We start from the raw sequence: 18,519 nt of genomic DNA, 5'->3' as shown, positions 1-18,519 counted from the left end.
AAAATTTCGAATTTTTCACTTTCATGGAAAATTTCAGTGAATAGCTCCTCGATTGTCATGTTCTCCTGATACTTTTACAAAAATTTCGAATTTTTCACTTTCATGGAAAATTTCAGTGAATAGCTCCTCGATTGTCATGTTCTCCTGATACTTTTACAAAAATTTCGCATTTTTCACTTTCAGTGAAAATTTCAGTGAAGAGCTCCTCGATTGTCATGCTCCCCTGATACTTTTATAAAAATTTCGAATTTTTCAGTTGCAGTGAATACCTACCCAAAGAAAAAATTGGAATGATTTAAAAAAAAAAAATGAATGACGGCGGGATCGAACCCGGGCCGTCGGCGTGCTAGCCGAGCACGTTACCGCTAGGATAACGTATTATTATAAAAATAATTTTTTATTAGGAGTATATATATTGAAAAAGTATTGTTCTCAAAAATGTCGAATTTCTCAATTTTACTGGATATCTTCTCAATTTTCAATTATTAAGTTTTTAAATGATATTTCCATTAATTAGCGATTACAAAAAAAAAAATAGGAATTATTTTTAAAAAAAAATGAATGTTGGCGGGATCGAACCCCAGCCATCGGCGTGCTAGCCAAGCACGCTGCCACTAAGACAACGCGCTCATTATGAATGATATAATTTCATTAGTGGTATATCTTCAATATATTGAATAATTTTTTTCATTGAAATTCCATAAGATGTCGCTTCTCCCTTCCGCTGGTTCTACAGTCGGCTAAATTTCAGTTGAACAAATAAAAAATAAAAAGCATTCATACTGCAGAAAATAAAATTCACCCCGTCGACTTGGACACCCCAGTATTGCGTGTTGCGCCCTCCCTCTCTTGGGGTGCAGTACTACAATGCCGCTGGGGTCACTCAAACCCCCAGAACTGATCCTCTACTTTAGTCAATTCACTTTGGATTGAATCCTAAAAACCATTAGAACCATTTTTAAGGTTAATCCCAATGTGAGTATTTTATGGATTAATGCCTCGCCGGCGAGGCATCGAATTTTCATGCCCACAATATGTGAATAACAAGTTGCACAGAAAATCGAATTTTACGAAATCCTTCTATTTGACATTTCCTATCAAACATTCGAATAGAATCAACGAAAATTTCATTTAAAGTTCCATAGAAATCCAATCGAAATTTCTCGCAAATTTGGAAGGATTTTGTATTAAGTTATTTCATTGGTATTTATCAAAAGGTCGATTTCAGGGCGTCACTCGTGAAGACAGATTACTCCACCTCAGACGGCACCATTAAAAAACACGTAATAACTCATGGTGCACTCGAAGCCAAACCAATGGATGGATCTGTATGCCACCTGCACATCGAGGACATACAGATACTCCCTCCAAATTCCCTGGACCTGTCGACCTTGAACAGCGAAATCCTCTCATCCAAACCAGACATCATTATCACAATAAATGAAACCCTATCACAGTTTGACAATCAGCTTGAAGTGGCCATCAGATGGATGGGTGAGAAAGAAGTAGCTAGGATTTCCATAAGGCTTCCAGCTCCTGACGAGAGCAGCAACGATTCAATAACAATTGAATTCACAGCAACCCTGACCTCTCACATACCATGCAAGCCAATTTGGACATGGAGTCCAAAAGAAAAATATAACTTGGCCATGAAGTACAAGAGCATGGGAGTAGATCTGGTTCGGGAAAACCGATTCAAAGACGCCTTCCACAGGTTCAGCAAGTCCACCAAACTCCTCATCTCCATGGAACCCATGGAGCCCGATGTCGAGCGCCCAGAGGAGCTCATTATGAAAATACAAGAGCTGAAAACAAGTCTCTATAATAACATGGCGATGTGTCAGGTGAAATATAATAATCAAGAGCATGCGATTGAGTTGTGCACGAAAGTACTTCAGAGGGACGAGTACAACGTAAAAGCACTTTATCGAAGGGGCTGTGCGTATGGGGCACTGAGAGATAACGAAAAAGCTATTGAAGACCTTCAGAGGGCTGCCGAACTCGAACCTGACAACACGGCTGTTAAGGAGAAGTTGAAGATTTATAGGGAGAAGTTCAGACTCGCCAAGATTCAATCGGACCTCATGGTGAAACGAATGTTTAAAAGTTAAATAGTTTCCTGGGGGCGATGCACATATCCTTGAGGATTCAATGATAAAAAGGCAGTTTACAGACTTTTTTTTAAATATTTTTAAGACCACTTTTCTCGGATTGAAAATGAAGAGGTCATTCCTTATGAGAAATTCATCGGTTTTGGGGGGTGGAGCATTAAAAAAAATATACTATTACAAATATAAAAACCTGGAATAGTACCTGTGGTCAAATTTTCGTAGAGACGTTTTTCGTGGAGCGAAATCCTCTGCCAGTATTATGAAACCTTCAGTGTTTCAATAAATAAAGTTTCTTTGTTGTTTAATAAATACAACTTTGTTCATTAATATAAAAATACAGATTTATTGACTACCCATTTTCGACTTACACCAGAGTTACTATTTAAAACGTGTTACATATCTTCTCGAAATTATTTTTCATTTCTGCAGCTTGAAGATTTAACTTATGTATTATTTTTAAAATGACCAATATTGGATGTGGGTCACCTAAATTCGGCAATAAATTCAGTGAAAAATTTCTATATTCGATCATAATTTTCGAATGATTAGGTTTATTATCCAAACGTATGCGATAAATGAGCTTCAATATTCGAAGTGAGCTGTTGCGTCATTCAATCAGGATAATTGAATGGGCGAGATTATCGTTACGAATAGAAAATTGAACTTTAACACATCGACAAAACCATAATAAATCATATATTTAAGATCACATTATACACTGTATCAGCTGTTTCTTCTAAGACGCAAATCGTCGACACATCAACGAATTAGAACATGAATTCCAAATGAACTTAAACCAATCATGCGAGAGCTTTTTGATTTTTTCAACGTGAAGGGACGAAGTGCGAGATTAATATGTCATTAACGATTCCTCCAATCAATAGAAAATAAATATTCTAAACGAAAAAAAAAAACAACCAGATAACCAACAGTTGAATGGCACCTTGTATTGATGCTGGATAAATAAAAAAAAAAATTAATGGTTATTTCTGCTTTCAGTATTATGTCCTAAAATCGACGGGAGAAGGGAGTTTATGCCCCTTTTGTTCTCTCCACTTCGCTAGTTAAAAAAATCGTCGTTTCTATAATCCAACGGACGAAAAACTCCTTAAATAATTGGCAAGATAGATTTCTCACCAGAATAATAGAGAGAAATAAACAATATAATTTTTCAACTCATTTAAATATCCGAAAGAGCCCAGTGGTTCTCCTATCAAAATGAACAAATGAAATCTCACATTATATTAAACTTTATCGTGCAACAAAATATAAACATGGCATGTCTGTGAAAAAATGTTCCAATAAATTGTCGGGACTTTCAAGGAGGAACAACTTTAAAATTCCTGAATGTAAATCTGGCACATTGTTAACATAATCATTAAAGTTACCTATGTACACAGTAACGCGATAAAACACTTTTTCTAAGTTTTTATGAAAATTCTGGATCAGGAAAACATTTCGTAATGGATATCGAATAATTTTGTTCCTCTTTAGAATTTCTAGAATTCACGCCAATTTCATCTCAATAAATTTTCAATTATTCTGAGAGAATTTCATTCCTATAACAATCTTAGTTAATGAGATAAATATTAATTGTCATCTTCTGATGTTTTCCATCAATTTTTGTTCAACAAATCTAACGCACTGATTCGTAATCAGGAAATACTGTACATTCGCAATATTACCTCCAATAAGAAGTTTAGTTACATTGTTCATATTTTACCACTCGATTTTTATATAAAAAACATTGCAACAATTTTCTTACATTTTTCCTTCCGCGAGTGACATGAAAATGCCATTCAGTGTCCCATAGATAATGCAAAAATGTATGAATCAGAATTTGATGAATTTGAAAAAAAAAAATATATTGAAAGTTGAATGTAATGAGGGATGGAGATTTCTCTTTTTTCGATTTACGATACTTTCGTTTTTCCATTTAATGCAGTTGCATTCATTGTTGTATTTGTCGCCATTTCCGCCGCCTGGGCAACAGCTACAGATACAGATTTTTCTACAAACTGCTGATAAACAGGTTTCATGAACTGAAAGAATGAGAGAGGATTAATTAAATTTTTTCATAAAGCAATAATCGCATATTATATAAAAAATTTATAGAATCGTCACTTTCTCAAATTTTATTAATTTTTCAGAGGAAAATCTAGGTGAATGCAGTACTAAATGATCGTCATTGAATATTTCAAGATTTTTTCGAAATACTCTGCACGATTTTCAAGTACTACATAAGATGAAGTTAAAAAATTAAAAATTAGAACAGCATATTTGTAGAACATCACGAGAAGGGTAGCAATCCAGTTGGAATATTGAAAAGACATTACCTTCAACGTGCCTTGATTCCTTAAAGCACTCTGGTTGGTAGTGGGATTAGAATAAAGAAAAAAAATTAAAACAACCCCAAGAGGACGAAAATAATGACAAACGTACGTCGAACTTAAGATCTAAACAGTGTAATAAAATCATTCGATACACCGGTAATAAGTCGGATTGTAACATAAATGAAGAATATATAGAGTGAAAGTGAAGCGTGGGATCAGATGTAACCGTGTTTATGAAATTGTTTATAAACAACTGTGATAGTTGGTAGTGCAGCAACAATTAGTAAGGATAGAAGTAGGTAACGTAATTTGTGTAGGAGATGAGCGCATTGCCAGGCCTGTTGAGAAAAGAAATATAGAAAATAACGTTACTGGCTTCACTGTCCAGGAATCTGTAGTACTTATCAATTAATATTAATCCTAATTGTTGTGAATATGTTACAATGACTAGTAAATGTTACGTATCTGATCGACATGCAAAAATTTTTTTTAATCAATGAGAAAAAAAAAATTTACTCACATTTTCCCATATAGCACTTGCTAAATCATCAATCTGGGTACCGATCTCCCTCAATTCTCCGCTATACCTGAATACCAATGAGAAACATTGATTTAAATTCAATTCAATTTAAAATTAATTCTTTACAGTAAAAAGATCGATTGATTTCAAAGGAATGTAGGTGTGTACAAATATTTTAAAGTGATGCTCAATTACATAAATTACCTCTTGACTATGAGTTTGAAAAATTCTTGGAGGAAAGAAGAACAAACCTTATATAAGCCCACAGAACGAGCGTGAGAAGTCCGATCCCCATGATGAGATTACAAATATTAGCAAGGGTGTAAAGTCCAACTAATCCAAATACACCTGAGAACACATACATCGTAACAGCAATAGCGAAGAACACTGCCGGTGTCCGTGCAGCCTTGAATATATTTTTGCTCTCGTTGTGAGCTTTGAATTGCAAAAAAGACTCATCCATATCCTGCAATTGAAATAATAGAAATCCCTCAATCATCGTCTGAATTTTTTTCCACTTTATTCCACAAGCAAATAATTATGAATAATTAAAAAATGCTCAGTTGATGATCGGTACCTTCATGAGCTTTTCCATATACGTCTGGCTGAACTCATCTCCTCCCATTTTCCTTTTATTAACAAACTGATGTAGTGCCTTATCGACGCATCTCTGATGCTCAGACTCCAAGTGTGCAGTTGCCAAAAATGGTTTTGTACCACCACAAACGCATTCCATCATTTGTAAATACAGATCCTTAGCATCAGCAACAGCTGAGAGATTATTGGCCTCGGCAGTAGCGACAAGCATGCTCTTCGGCTCTGGCAACTCGTCCCCTTTATAAATTCTGATATAACTCTTGAAGTACTCCAGAAGATCTCTAGCCCTCACCGTCTGTCCATTGATTTTCTTTGTGACCAAATTTTCTGGTGCCAGCAGTGTGGGGATGAGATTTCTCAATTGCTGTTTGAAATCGGTTTCGATTTCGGCGAGTCTGCCATCGAATTTTGGATTTGTTGCAATTTTGAGGCCAGGGTGTGGCATCAGGAAGCAAGAAATATCAGAGAAACATGATTTTATGTGTTTCCTGAGACTCTGGAGCTCTGGATGCTGGCGATCAGAGATCTCCAGGCGTCTCTGTAAGATTTTCTGCCCTCCCTCGGCGCCATATTTCGCTTCGTAAGGATAACTCCAGTCCCTCACCAAAAACTGCAGCCTCTGGAAGGGTGTGCTACCCGATTTCTCCAGTGCCAATCTCCCGTACTCTGTGAACAGCTGCAGATGCTGGAGATCGTCCTCCTGGATGTTCTGAGAGAGATTGAATATTTGTACGGACGATAGCATTGTGCTAAGAGCAAACACCGTTGCACAGTCTCTGACTGTTGATTGACTGTCAAATGCACCCTGTGTATCCATCAGAATCACAGCGATTTTTTCACCATTCAGGAGAGTCCCTGGAAATACTTTGGACCACATCAGGATGCCAGTTGTGTCTCGCTCAGAACCTCCACGCCACGAAAAGCCACTCAGGGGCTCATCGTCATTGCCCAACCAGGAATCGTCATCGATCTTGTGGAGGTATTTACTGTTCATATAACGTAAGAAAAAATCAAGGAGAAAGCTCTTGCCTTTCCTGAATGCACCAGCTACCGAGACCACAACGACGCTGCGATCTTTGATATCATCCTGGAGAAGAATTTCCGAGAGTGCTTCCTCGTCTAGTTCAAAAGTATGATCTGGATGAGCTAGGACAACTTGAATAGGTCTTCCTGCGGCCACAGACTTCTCAGCCTCCTCAGTGGCCACATCCATCGAAGACAATCTTTCGATTCTCTCTTTGAATCCACGATGATCTACAGAAAATTCAGTCATCGAATCTCATTTCTCCATCAATTCACTTTCAATAATGACAAGCAAATAATACACTCGATCAACTTGATATTTCTTCTAACAAGTTAATGATCTCTAAAAAGCCTCTCCAGTAGATGGAGCGTTTTATTTGAATTCGGAACAGTTTGCTCTCAAATAAGAACCATTAAAGGTTGAAAATTGAATAAAAAGGTTCGCCCCTTACAACGAGAAAAACTCGCAATCTTTCGCGCTTACATTCAAGAATCTCCGTGAATAATGAAGAAAGGTAAACGAAAGAAAAAAGGATCAAGCTGGGGGAGAAAAAAAAAATTCACTCTAATAGGAGAACTAAATGCCGAGCAAGTTCGAAGGATGTCCAATTACGGTACGCGACTTTTCTAGGTAATAAAGCGACGTGTATCCAATCTGGCTCTCACATTGAAACGAATGCCTTGGCTACGACGAAGGTAAAACTCAATTTTTTTTTAAGGTAGAGTTATACGCTTTTAGCGATTACGCTATTGCCAACGCAGAGGGGGTACCAATTGCACCGGATGACAGAGGATGTAACTCCGCCACTTGATATTTTTTTTTCTCTCTCTTTTTCTGAATGAACACCGAGTGGGTGGATGCAATCATAATTACTACGTCATCTCAGCATCAAAGATCACGTAAAGATAATTGCGTCACTGTAGTGCTTGCAATCCAATTTCATAGAGAGATGTAACGACTAGCTCTGAGTGATTTAATTTGGATTCAAATGAAAGTACGATGGAAACAAGCGAATCACGGTTGATGCTTCAGTGAATGGATGAATGAGAATGAAAAATAATCGGCATTACTCTGACGTGAGATGTTTCATAAATATGTCGCAATGTGAGAGACACCTTGAAAGGATCAGTCCTTTCGTTCTAAATTTAATCCAAACGTAATCTTTAAGTGTGTAACGAGTGATTTGATTGATTGATGAAGAATAATTTACGGATCATATCATTAATTCATTATTGATTATCACTTGAAAATAATTCAGATAAGCACTGAAATCTCAACGCAATCTCAAGAGGCGAAAAATAATCAAATGGAGAAAATTGATCGATCATATCATTCGATAAAAATTGAGAAATCATTTATCTCAATGTCGCGCAACTTTTTTATACTCTCGCCATTGCCTGTAAAAATAAGAAAAAAGTTCTGATCCAAGAGATTTTTTCTTGAAGATTTTTCTTTACTCAAAGGAAATTTCGTTTCACCGCTTCAATCCATTTCTTAGATGATATTTTTTTTTCACAGGTGATTCAGTCACTATTCTCTCATTTTAAAAAATCGTCAGTTATCATTCCGCTATTGCAGTAATTGAGAGTAAAATCTACAATAGCTACAGGCGCATCCATAAAAATTGATCACATGTAATTGAACCACTCACCGACTTTACGGTGCTGTCTACTCTCCGGTACACGATTTACGTTTTCATCGAGCAACGTCATTGGGGGTTTTGTAGCTGCAATCAGAGGATTTTCATTTAAACTGATTAAAGCCAGAATAATGGCCATTACGAAGATCATTCGAAGCGATCTAACCGGATATTTTTAGGAGTCATGTGTCTAGCGACATTCTTGTTACATCCAACAATAAACTCTGACAGTGGAATATATTATTTGATTTTGGTGCAATTCATATCGGAATCACACGGTGAGCCATGGTTACATGTTAGAGGGTTATCATATCGAGGAAAAAAAAAGGGTGAGGCTAAATCGAAAATAGGCTGAGACACACCACGAGCAACCATTCCAAATCCGTCTGGTAATCTGTCTCGAGTTCGTCTATCCGATGGCCTCTCGGGGCGAGGACTATGTCTGATTCTTCTCCTTTGTTCACTCATATCGAGATCTCTTAATTAACATCTGCTAGACGTACAATAGGACTTTTCAGCGGATTAGAAAAATTTAATGAGGAACCATCGATGCTCATACGCGGGAGAGCACACGACGAGTACTAAGGGTAAGATTAAATGTAGATTTTCCGTTATAGGCGGATTGCAGCGCCACAAAAATGCTTGGCAGACATGGGAAAATAGTTGGAACGAGTGACTTGAATTGGCAGAGACCCACGATATTTGGCAGAATGACCGCATTCATCAGACAGCTGGTTTCTCACCGATGGACTATTTCAATTTAATTATTTTTCTTTTCCAATTCTTTCATTAATTGTGCAATCAATGTGTCAATATCCTGTGAAAATTCTTCCAGATTCATGATTTAAAGTCTTCGGTTGAAGTCATGGAAATTAGTATTTTCTGAGACTTTCTGGAATTTTGGGAAATTCAGTAATTTAGGTCATACAATTAATTATATTATAAGATGCATCTCGTGAGGGCAAATGTAATTCCCTGAAATTAACTGAATGGAGTTTAATTATAGTGGTACAACTCGAATTTCTAGTGCCTGATGTTATGATAAGTAGATTGAGATTATTACATTCATCTCGAGAACTTTGACTGTTATTGCTAATTCATTGTCAGAGGGTTGTGATAGTGATAAGAGCATGGAGCTTTCAAGTATTCATAAGACTGGAATAAAGTTAATAATTCAGGGAAATCTGGATTTTTTATGAAGAGAAAGAAGTCACGCAGACTATTCGTGAGGTCTTAACATTTTAAAAAATGGATGAAGTCAAATTTGAATGACTCATTTCTCATTTTTAATATAATTGTGGTCAAGAAAATTTTTAATTGATTGAAACTAGAGCTATAGATTGATTGGAGACTTCTGACAATATTCTGTTACTCCATCGGAACGCAGAGCTATTTTCACATTCCCAGAATAATATTTAAAAAGGCTTCATCGATATTCAGAATAAATAAAAACGAAAAAAAATGGATATTCGAACATTCCCACTATTTACATCGGTAAATATTGGAGCTGTGTGCAATTAGAGTGCTGCGACTGATTGGTTTCATATTCATTTCACCAAGTAATGTACGTTTAATTAACGGAATGTATTGATCCACAAAATCGAGAATATAAAGCACGTGATTCGTTGACGAGATAAAAGAGATGATTTACCATCGCATCCCCCATTCAATTTTCCCGGTTCACTGCAAGTATTATGTACATAAATTTATTCACGATTCCTTAAATATCGATATGTAACGGTTAATAAAATTTTCTCAGTCGAAATAGTTCGTATGAAAAACAAAATTGAATTCGAGTCGAAGTCGTCAACCGCAACGATTCAGGAAATTCATCGAGTTTCGTTTTAATGAATTTATAATGAGTGCGAGTGCCTTTGATATAATTTACTGAAAATATGATATGAATATCCCCGTAAACAAAGTTATTAAAAATTCCAGAAATATCAATTTCCATCCCCTCAAACTTTTACACATTCCCTTCCACCAAGTTCTCTAATTATCAGGGCTTCAATAAATCGTCTCCCTTAATACACAAACTTCCAAAACTGGGTTTCGAGGTATTTATTATAGTCCCTGCAGATCCCCGTGGTGGAAATATAACTCTAGATTTCCGAATTAATTACACATTCTACATCCCGCATAGTTTACGGGCTTCTTTACCCTGGAAATAGGAAATAAACGGGTATGAGATGGATATGACTGAGTAGTTACTTCAGGTGACGTTTTCCTTTTTTCGAAGTACATTATCATCGTTTTTTGTAATGTTGCCCACTGCCAGCGGTATGTGGCAGCAACCCTCGTAAATTTTTTCATTGTAAAAAATTAAAAAAGTTGGCAGTAGAAGCCAACTACGTCATTCACCGATTCAACGGGATGTTGTTGAGATTTAATTGATCTCTCATGCGTACCCCTTGGGCCCATAAAATAATGCATACCTCAATTAATCACCGAATATATGATAAAGTTGGATTAAAATTATGAGTGGGATATTATGGGATAATTATTGGACTTTATCAAACTCAAATGACACAATGACGTGAGAGTCATCACGTAGGCAGAATGAGTGCAACTTTCTATCCATCGAATTATGGGTTATTATAACCTCAACATTACACGGCACTTTTATAAATTAGCAACTTTAACGAATAAAAAATACGCTAAGGGGAACACACCAATCCTAGACTCTCACGAGTGCCTTGAAAAATCATCATCGATTGACCGTCAGTTCAAGGTTAATAACATGCAAATGACACATTTTTTTTTCTGAATGGAAGACAGGTTTCTCTCCGGATGTTACAAATAAATAAATAAATTCATAATACAATATTTGAAATACCTTGAGAATTGGGTTTTTGATGTGGCATTTTCGGTCACTGTCGATCTTGATAATGCGTCAAAAAACAAATGGTGAGAAACTAAAAAAAAAAATCAACACGAGAACAATAACTTGAGTGATACAGCTGGCACTTATGTGATGGAATACTACATATGCACTGGAGAATGCGTGTCGTTAATTGACGGTGATTTAATGACGATGAAGAGAAATTGATTGAGTTGGTGATTCGATATTTTGGGGTTGAAAATGATTTTTTATGGAGGGACTTCGGCATTTGGAAGTGACGATCTTTAAATACAAGACGTTTGACTTACCAACATATGAGCCAACGTAATCGTCACTGTGTTTATGTTGTCTGATATACGCCATATTGAAATTGTCGGGATGACGACACGTCCGCAAGAGGCGCCTCCGTGAAACTACGTGATACAAAATTACGTCCTACTTTGAATCGAGATGATTTTTTCACCTCAACAGATAGAGATGTTGTTTCGTTCTAATCGAAATATAATCGATTGTTTTTTGATTATTACAGAATCAAATTGACATAAAAAATATATTGTTTCAAATTTCTATTATTATTCAACTGACGACATTAATTCTGTCATAAAAAAATTAAAATTCATATAATAATCATCACGGATAATATATAATAAAATTCTGCTTGCAATTGTAAAAAATTTGTTGAAATGAATTTTTAACTGATGCATCCTTGAACATGAAAAAATTCTGATCTACATTGCCTCCGATGTAGATGAGGATTTTTTCATTCGGGTGGAGTTCCAGTGGTGATTATTTTTTGTGGTAGTTGCTGATTTATACTGGAGTGCGTCAATGCGTGTGGGAATGAGAGGGAGAAGTCCTGGATAGGATAGAAGGATTTTGCAGGGAATGGATGATGACCTATAGGACAATAGACAGGCTAACAATGGCAAGCACGACCTGAAACGACGAGAGACAATGACATGGTCACTGCAACTCCAAACCAACCTCTGCCTTTGAACCCTAAATCAACATTCAGTGTCGTAAAATGAGTTTTCGCATCATGGAAGAACTCTGACGAATTGCTATTGCATGACTGAAACTCCTCAGAAAATACCCGACAAAATAATTAAAAAATACACTTCAGCACTCCCACACCTGCCGAGCGAATTAAACAATAAAAAATCGCAAACAGTTTTCTGCAAGAAATAACCAGGGTAAAAAAAAAATAGTAATCGGAATATTTTTTCCAAATTTTCAAAAAAAAAATCGGAAAACGAAACAATTTTATTTTTGGAAAAGGTTTTGAAAAATTTTTCAAAAATTTGAATAGGAAATTTTTTTTATAATTCAGATGGCGTATTTTTTAAAACTACAGTATAATTGAAAGAAAAAATTATATTCGTTAAAATTATCAGTAAAAGTTTTCCAGAATTTTTTTGAAAAATTGGAAAAAATATTTCAATTACAATTTTTTTTTTACCCGGGTATTTACATTCCTCAATGCACTGAACAAATATTATTTTACATTCGATATTATTTTATTACCGATTCACAATAATATTTGTAAAAATGAAAAATATAGTGAGATGCATAGACTACCCTGGGATAATCATAATTAGAGAGTGGATCTCCATTAGTAACTCGGAATAAAGTAAAACAGAGCGAAAACGAGAGGACATTGTGGATAAAATGACAGGAGTGAGAGAGTTGAAGGGGGGAAAATTGATAAGCAAGAGGAGGATGGAGGAAGAGATGAATAGACCTGGGGAAGGGGTTGGGTATGGGAGAATCGGAGGGTTGTGTCTCGGTTCGGACGGTCCGGGTGGACAGAGCATTTACATCATTTAATTTATGACCCTCTCTTGCTGTCCAGCGGCTAGCCTCCAGCACACCAGATCCAGAAGAGAGGGTATATACCAGGGGCATACAGTTCGTGTCGTACGTGGCCACGATCACCACACATATACGAATGTGGCATGGATGCACCAGGGGTGGAAAAGAGGGGTTGGAAAAGGGGGGTGGTACATCCTGATGATGGGCCACGAATAAATTTGCATATGCATGTTGCCGATGCGAATGTACGCGGGCAAAGAGCGAGCACTCGGGATAGGAAACTCAACGTTATATACGATGATGGCGCCTGAGGTGGTACATGAAAACCCCAACGGATGAAACTCTCTCTTTTCTCTGTCTCCGTTGTACGTTTACCTGTCTCTTCCCCATGCTAATGAGGATCGACCATTGTATACACATCTCGACCTTGATGACTGGCCAAATGCCAATTAGGTCTCAGACGGTTTCATAAAGCGTCTGGAGATGTCTTCAGGGTTTAATTCAAGGGGTTGACAACGAAAATCGGTGGAGATGGTGGAAATCCGTTGGGACAGGCCATTTTCGGGGATTTTTGAGTTGTCAGTTATCATCTCCGAGGTGAATATGGGTGAATACATGCGAGATCGGAGTTGAGGTACTTATTATCGTTGAAAATTGATTAGGAGTTGTTGAAGAATGGAACTTTGAAAATATTCATAGTGAAACAACTTGAAGCGGATGGTCAAATGGGGTGACGGAGTACCCATCCAAGTAGATAACTCCCTTTCATCGAACAACTAGGAAACTTAGTGCAGTTTCTCCTTGATTCTCGTAACCCATAGCCTTGACAATGTTGGAGCGACACCTCCACATTTTCAACATCTAGAAGATTAGCCTCACATTCGGTAACTCTGCAGTGAGAAAATTAACCCGCAAGCTATGGCCCAGTCTTATCGTAACCCCACCCTGTCGGCTTCTCTTTTGGGTTTCATGGTATGTACAATACATTCGCGTAGAGTATAAGTTGAACATGACCTATAACGTGTGAATGGGCGAATATTTGGCGTTGGTATTAACGGAACTCAAAGTTTGATTGGCCTGGGTTAAGGTATCAAGTTTTAGGTCGACGGTGAAGTTGGTAAGACGTTGGGACGGGGGTGAAACTGCGATAGAACTCCAAGGACTAATCCTCAGACGTGGTGTGCAGGACGGCTTTCACCAATAGGATCAGACATTGTCCTTCACGGTCCCCTCATTCTCCCTCTTCTTCCTCCTATATAAGATCGATTTTTCATGGTATTAGCTTTGCCCTGGAATTCAGATACCAACATTTGGATTTACTCCAGGGGATTTTACACTTTTTTTTCTCTATTGGATAAATCGATGAAATGAAATTTCGGAATTTTTTTTTGTCGTGGATTTCTCTCTCTAAATGACGTTGTCCTGGCAATTGGTTGGCAATTCACTGTGATATTTCATTTCTTTTTCAACAGCCTGAATTTTTTTTCCAGAAAATCGCCTCAAAACTTGTTGCAGGCATGAGAAATTGGGTAATGGATTTCCATTGTTGCTCGTAATTAAATTAACAAAATCGCAGCGGCACGAGGACTGGACGTGACCACTTTTGGTTTTCCCCAGGAGTCAGGGACATGGACAGGGCGGACTCGGTGACTCCCACGAGAAGAGCAGGACAAAACATCGACAACTCACGACAAATCGACCATCAATTCCGAATCATAAATATATCAACTCCTCTTCTCCTAAAAATAATGATAATTAAACAACATAAAAAAAAGAGGAATTTGTTGGACTGGAGGTAATGAAAAAAATACCGATAAATTGAAGAATCAATGGGTCGGATGTCAAAGTGAGTGTGTGGGCAGTTGAGTTTCCCCTAATTGTCGAGTTCTTCCTATCGATTCATTAAGACAGTTGTAGTTCCACTATTTAAGTTGAAGGTGGATAGTTGGTCGGGTCGTTTGGCGAGTTAAACTCTCCAGTAATTCGCGGAAATACGCGTGATGCATTAGCGAGATCCTAAATAGCGAGAGCTCGCCATACACGTGGAATACCAAAGTGGTTTAGGATAGTTTGGCGTTTTTAGTATACGTGCACCACTCAAACCCCTGCCATTCCCCAGGAGTTGGTCTGTTTCGACTGAGTCTGTCGGACCACTTCGTTTCTTACACCAGTGCATTCACCACGAACTCTACTTATTTGCAACTAACACAAAAACACTATCACACACACAAATGGGTTTCCGGTTGTTATCAGGCGGCAGGGGAAGGGCACTACTTAGACCAGTACATAGTGGCTTGCGTTTAAAAAAAGGGAGAATGAAATGAAACGTACCTTCTATGGGTCCAGTGGTGGTGGAGTGAAAAGATGAGGGGCTTTTCTAGTTTTCGTACATTGTTCGCGTGTGGCTTTCTGGGTCGCTATTTTTCCGGGTATGGGGGATATACCCCAGTCTGTTGAGAATTTGAGATCAGGGTACAGATCCATTAAGGTCGACCATGAAGTTTCTACTTTTACTCACTATTCGGGAATGGTCGAATCTACTCGGGAAAAAAGAAATGCGGAAAAACTTGAGTTGAAAGGGTAGTGTATACCTTTATCGTATAGCCGATTTTATTTTTTGGACTCACTCATTCTCTAATTCGAATTTCAGTTTATGATTTTTGTGCGATAAATCAAATAATGGAAGAAAAATAATTAAAATATGCAATTAAATTCGTAAACAACACTGGGACAATTTAAAACTGTCTCCAATATTTTTTGGCTCACATCTCGATTGTTTTTAACAGGAGAAATATTGCGTGAAGAGTTTCTATCGATTTCTCGGTGGAGAAAACAAAACAATAATCTAGAAGTTACAGAAGATATTGAAGGCAGAGATTATAATGAATATTGCCGTGATCTTCCTGGTAAAAGTGGGATTTTATCAATTTTGCTGAGTAGTACAGAAAACTCTGGGCTGTTATCGAGTGAAGCCATAAAATTTCCTTATGAAAATCCGCAGAGTGCATCTGACAATAATTTTTGAGAACGAGAGGACTCACTCCCTCAAGCGAGTTAGGAACAGAGTATTAGTTATTCAATAGTGGAAATGTTTTTTTTTCTTTTAAAAGTAAGGGATGGAAGGAAAACAGGAAAGGGCTGTCTTTGTGAAGCCCGAGTGACTACAACAAAGTCACCCGAAAAAATGGAGGATGTGAAAAGGAGGAGCTAACGTTACTGTCGAAGACCTTCATCCGTACATAAACTTGAGCCTTCTCTCTCGGACTCACACTAGGTGGGTTACAATGGCTGATGGTTTATCGTGCTTTTATCATTCTTCTGCCAAACCAACACTTTCCACACCATCGAATATCCAAATACTCCAGAGGGAGGCCCACTTTGTTGGCAAACGCTTATAAATCCGTCTGGCAGTTCTCCCAAATCGCGTAACGCTCCTGAAATTCTTTTCAGCCTCAGTGACGCCGTTGAAATGTCAAAGTGGAACTATGCGGGTGGAACAATTGGTGAGAAGATGCTCGTAAATCATGTACCCAAAAAAATTTATTCACCTCCATTTTTCTGTCATTTATAAACACCCATCATTTTTTCTTATCATTCGTAAAAATTGAATTGAATCCTTTAAAAAAAAATCGTCACAGCGAGAATTGAATTATCAACTGAACTTTTCGTTTTTCATTTTCTTTTTTGATAAAGATATAAATATGTAACTATAAAATACATTTCGAAAATCGTACAATGCGATTTTTCGTTGATGTCATTTACTTCAATATTTTTCGTGTATATTTTCTAAGGGATGAATGGTCATAATACTTGAGAGATACATGAAGTGATTGGATCTCCCCCAGAGTTCGTGACATTTCCACCCCGAAGATAACTACGTACCGTCATCATGTAAGTGGTGTCATCCAATCCCTCGGATTACCCATCATTCATACATATCACGGATGAGTCCAGTGGAACGATCACAGCGAAGACAAATCGTTGAGAAAATAGAAAAATCGTTACATATAAAAAAAAGGGTAGAGCGTACATGTTCTTATGTGCACTTGAGGGCACCCGGTTGAAGCAAGGCGGAGGCACTTAAAGGATTTACGGGTTGAAGAACTCAGGACCGAAAGCGGGACCTACGGTGAAGCTAAGTGCGTCGCGCCCCGTACCAAAATAAAACACGAGAATTGTTGGAAAGAGGAATGAGGCTGAAATAGAAGTGGAAAAGTGAGGAGGAGGGATGGTGCAAGTTGAACGAAGAAAGGGAGGGCTCGCCGAAGGGCATTAACTCCTAGGAGTTTGAATCCGTGGACTTAAATCCTGTATAACATTGAGGATCGAGTGTTGACGATCGACTGACCCAACGCCAAACCATTTTTAACCGTTCCGGATAAAAAATAAATACTTGATCTTATGACAATCGTGGGAAAATCAATTTTTCATAGAAAATACTTGCCCTCGTGGCGATGAAAACCCAAGATGAGATTGCCGAAAACTGGAAAACTGGAGTTACGACGCCGATTGTTTATACGACTCTAACTCAAAGGAAAAAGCTCTGCAGAGGTCGTAGGAGGTGGAGCTGTTGATGGTAACAACTTGAGAGCTTTCAGGAGGTGCATATGTGTAGGTTTGGTGTGGGAAAAGAAGGGAACGCAGACAGGAGAGGTAAAAAATGTATTTGCTGTCCCAGTTTGCCTCGGTTAGCATTGCGCGGCAAAAGCTCTCCAGTAAACCTAGCTTAAAGCAGCTGTGCAAACGTTGACCTATATTACAATCACTACCGCTGCTGCGTGGACATGGATTTACCCGATGGAGTACCTCTGGCCTGCTCTCTGGTTGCTTTTACATTCTACCACTGAGTTAATAAGATGTGGCTGAACCTGTGTGAACCTCGCATTGTCCAGTGATGAAACGAAATGCTCTGACGAGTGACGAATTATTCCGCAGACGATTTGGTAAATCTGATCACCGAATATATCACCGAAAAATGTAATATCACGGTAATAGTGACCTCGAGGCAAAACCCAATCCCTCGCAACCTTAATTAATGTCGAGGCATACACGACACATCGACCTATATGTCAATCCTTGTACGGGCCACACATTGAAGAGAGATGCACACCGGCATGCGAAGAGGCTTCCATCTTAATTAACGTACCGATGAGTATACTCTCTGTATTGCATCAACTGACGGCACCACACACCAAACTCCATGATCATCCTCTTGACATATTCGTCGAATCCAATGATTCTCAGTTATTTTTTCAGGACTCGTCCGCTGGTTAATTAGAATAAATACGAGAGCCACGTAATTAGTGACTTGTACTTGCTCTGCTGTTGATTACCAATCCCTTTTAAAAAAAAAAAGCATGTCACGTTTTTTGTCAGCTTTTTTCGGCGCTGAGCTAAGCCATGCATATCAAAATATATGTATATATTTTTTTTATTTTATTGAATAATCAAATATATTGAAAAAAAATATAACTTATTTTTTATTATTCATTTTTTAATTCATTTTCATTTAATAAAAAAAATGGAATGATAATTTTTATGTATTATAATGGATCTGTATGAGGGGCATTTTTTTCTATTTTTTTTTATATCAAATTTCCCAATACTGAAAATTTTGGGGATAAAAAATTCAAAAACCCAG

At 37.6% G+C, this 18,519-nt stretch overlaps 2 protein-coding genes across 6 annotated transcripts; one reads left to right on the top strand and one right to left on the bottom strand.

The window, feature by feature from the left end:
• Positions 1-848: 848 nt before the first annotated feature.
• On the top strand, positions 849-3,974 carry LOC105267785 (70 kDa peptidyl-prolyl isomerase-like). The gene is made up of 2 exons (XM_011306881.1): positions 849-975; positions 1,229-3,974. Coding segments are annotated over exons 1-2 (885 nt in total). The 5' UTR covers positions 849-973; the 3' UTR covers positions 2,112-3,974.
• On the bottom strand, positions 2,790-11,452 carry atl (atlastin GTPase). Of its 5 annotated transcripts, none has more exons than XM_011306884.1 (7): positions 11,375-11,452; positions 11,061-11,139; positions 8,237-8,311; positions 5,542-6,815; positions 5,216-5,430; positions 4,965-5,031; positions 2,790-4,153 (listed from the first exon to the last, which is right to left on the bottom strand). In XM_011306884.1, the coding sequence occupies exons 2-7, from the start codon at positions 11,086-11,088 to the stop codon at positions 4,025-4,027; spliced, it is 1,788 nt and encodes a 595-aa protein (XP_011305186.1). In that variant the 5' UTR covers positions 11,089-11,139; positions 11,375-11,452; the 3' UTR covers positions 2,790-4,024. The 5 variants fall into 5 exon arrangements, 4 of the variants coding, with proteins under 4 accessions (XP_011305186.1, XP_011305187.1, XP_011305185.1 ...); XR_892285.1 differs by lacking the exons at positions 11,061-11,139; positions 11,375-11,452 and adding exons at positions 4,448-4,782; positions 8,587-8,816 and having other exon boundaries at positions 4,064-4,153; XM_011306885.1 differs by lacking the exon at positions 8,237-8,311.
• Between the last annotated feature and the right edge of the window lie 7,067 nt (positions 11,453-18,519).

The sequence above is a fragment of the Fopius arisanus genome, unplaced genomic scaffold (genome assembly GCF_000806365.1).
Source record: "Fopius arisanus strain USDA-PBARC FA_bdor unplaced genomic scaffold, ASM80636v1 scaffold00050, whole genome shotgun sequence".
Taxonomy (NCBI): Eukaryota; Metazoa; Arthropoda; class Insecta; order Hymenoptera; family Braconidae; genus Fopius; species Fopius arisanus.
This window is presented reverse-complemented; position numbering and strand designations above follow the sequence as displayed.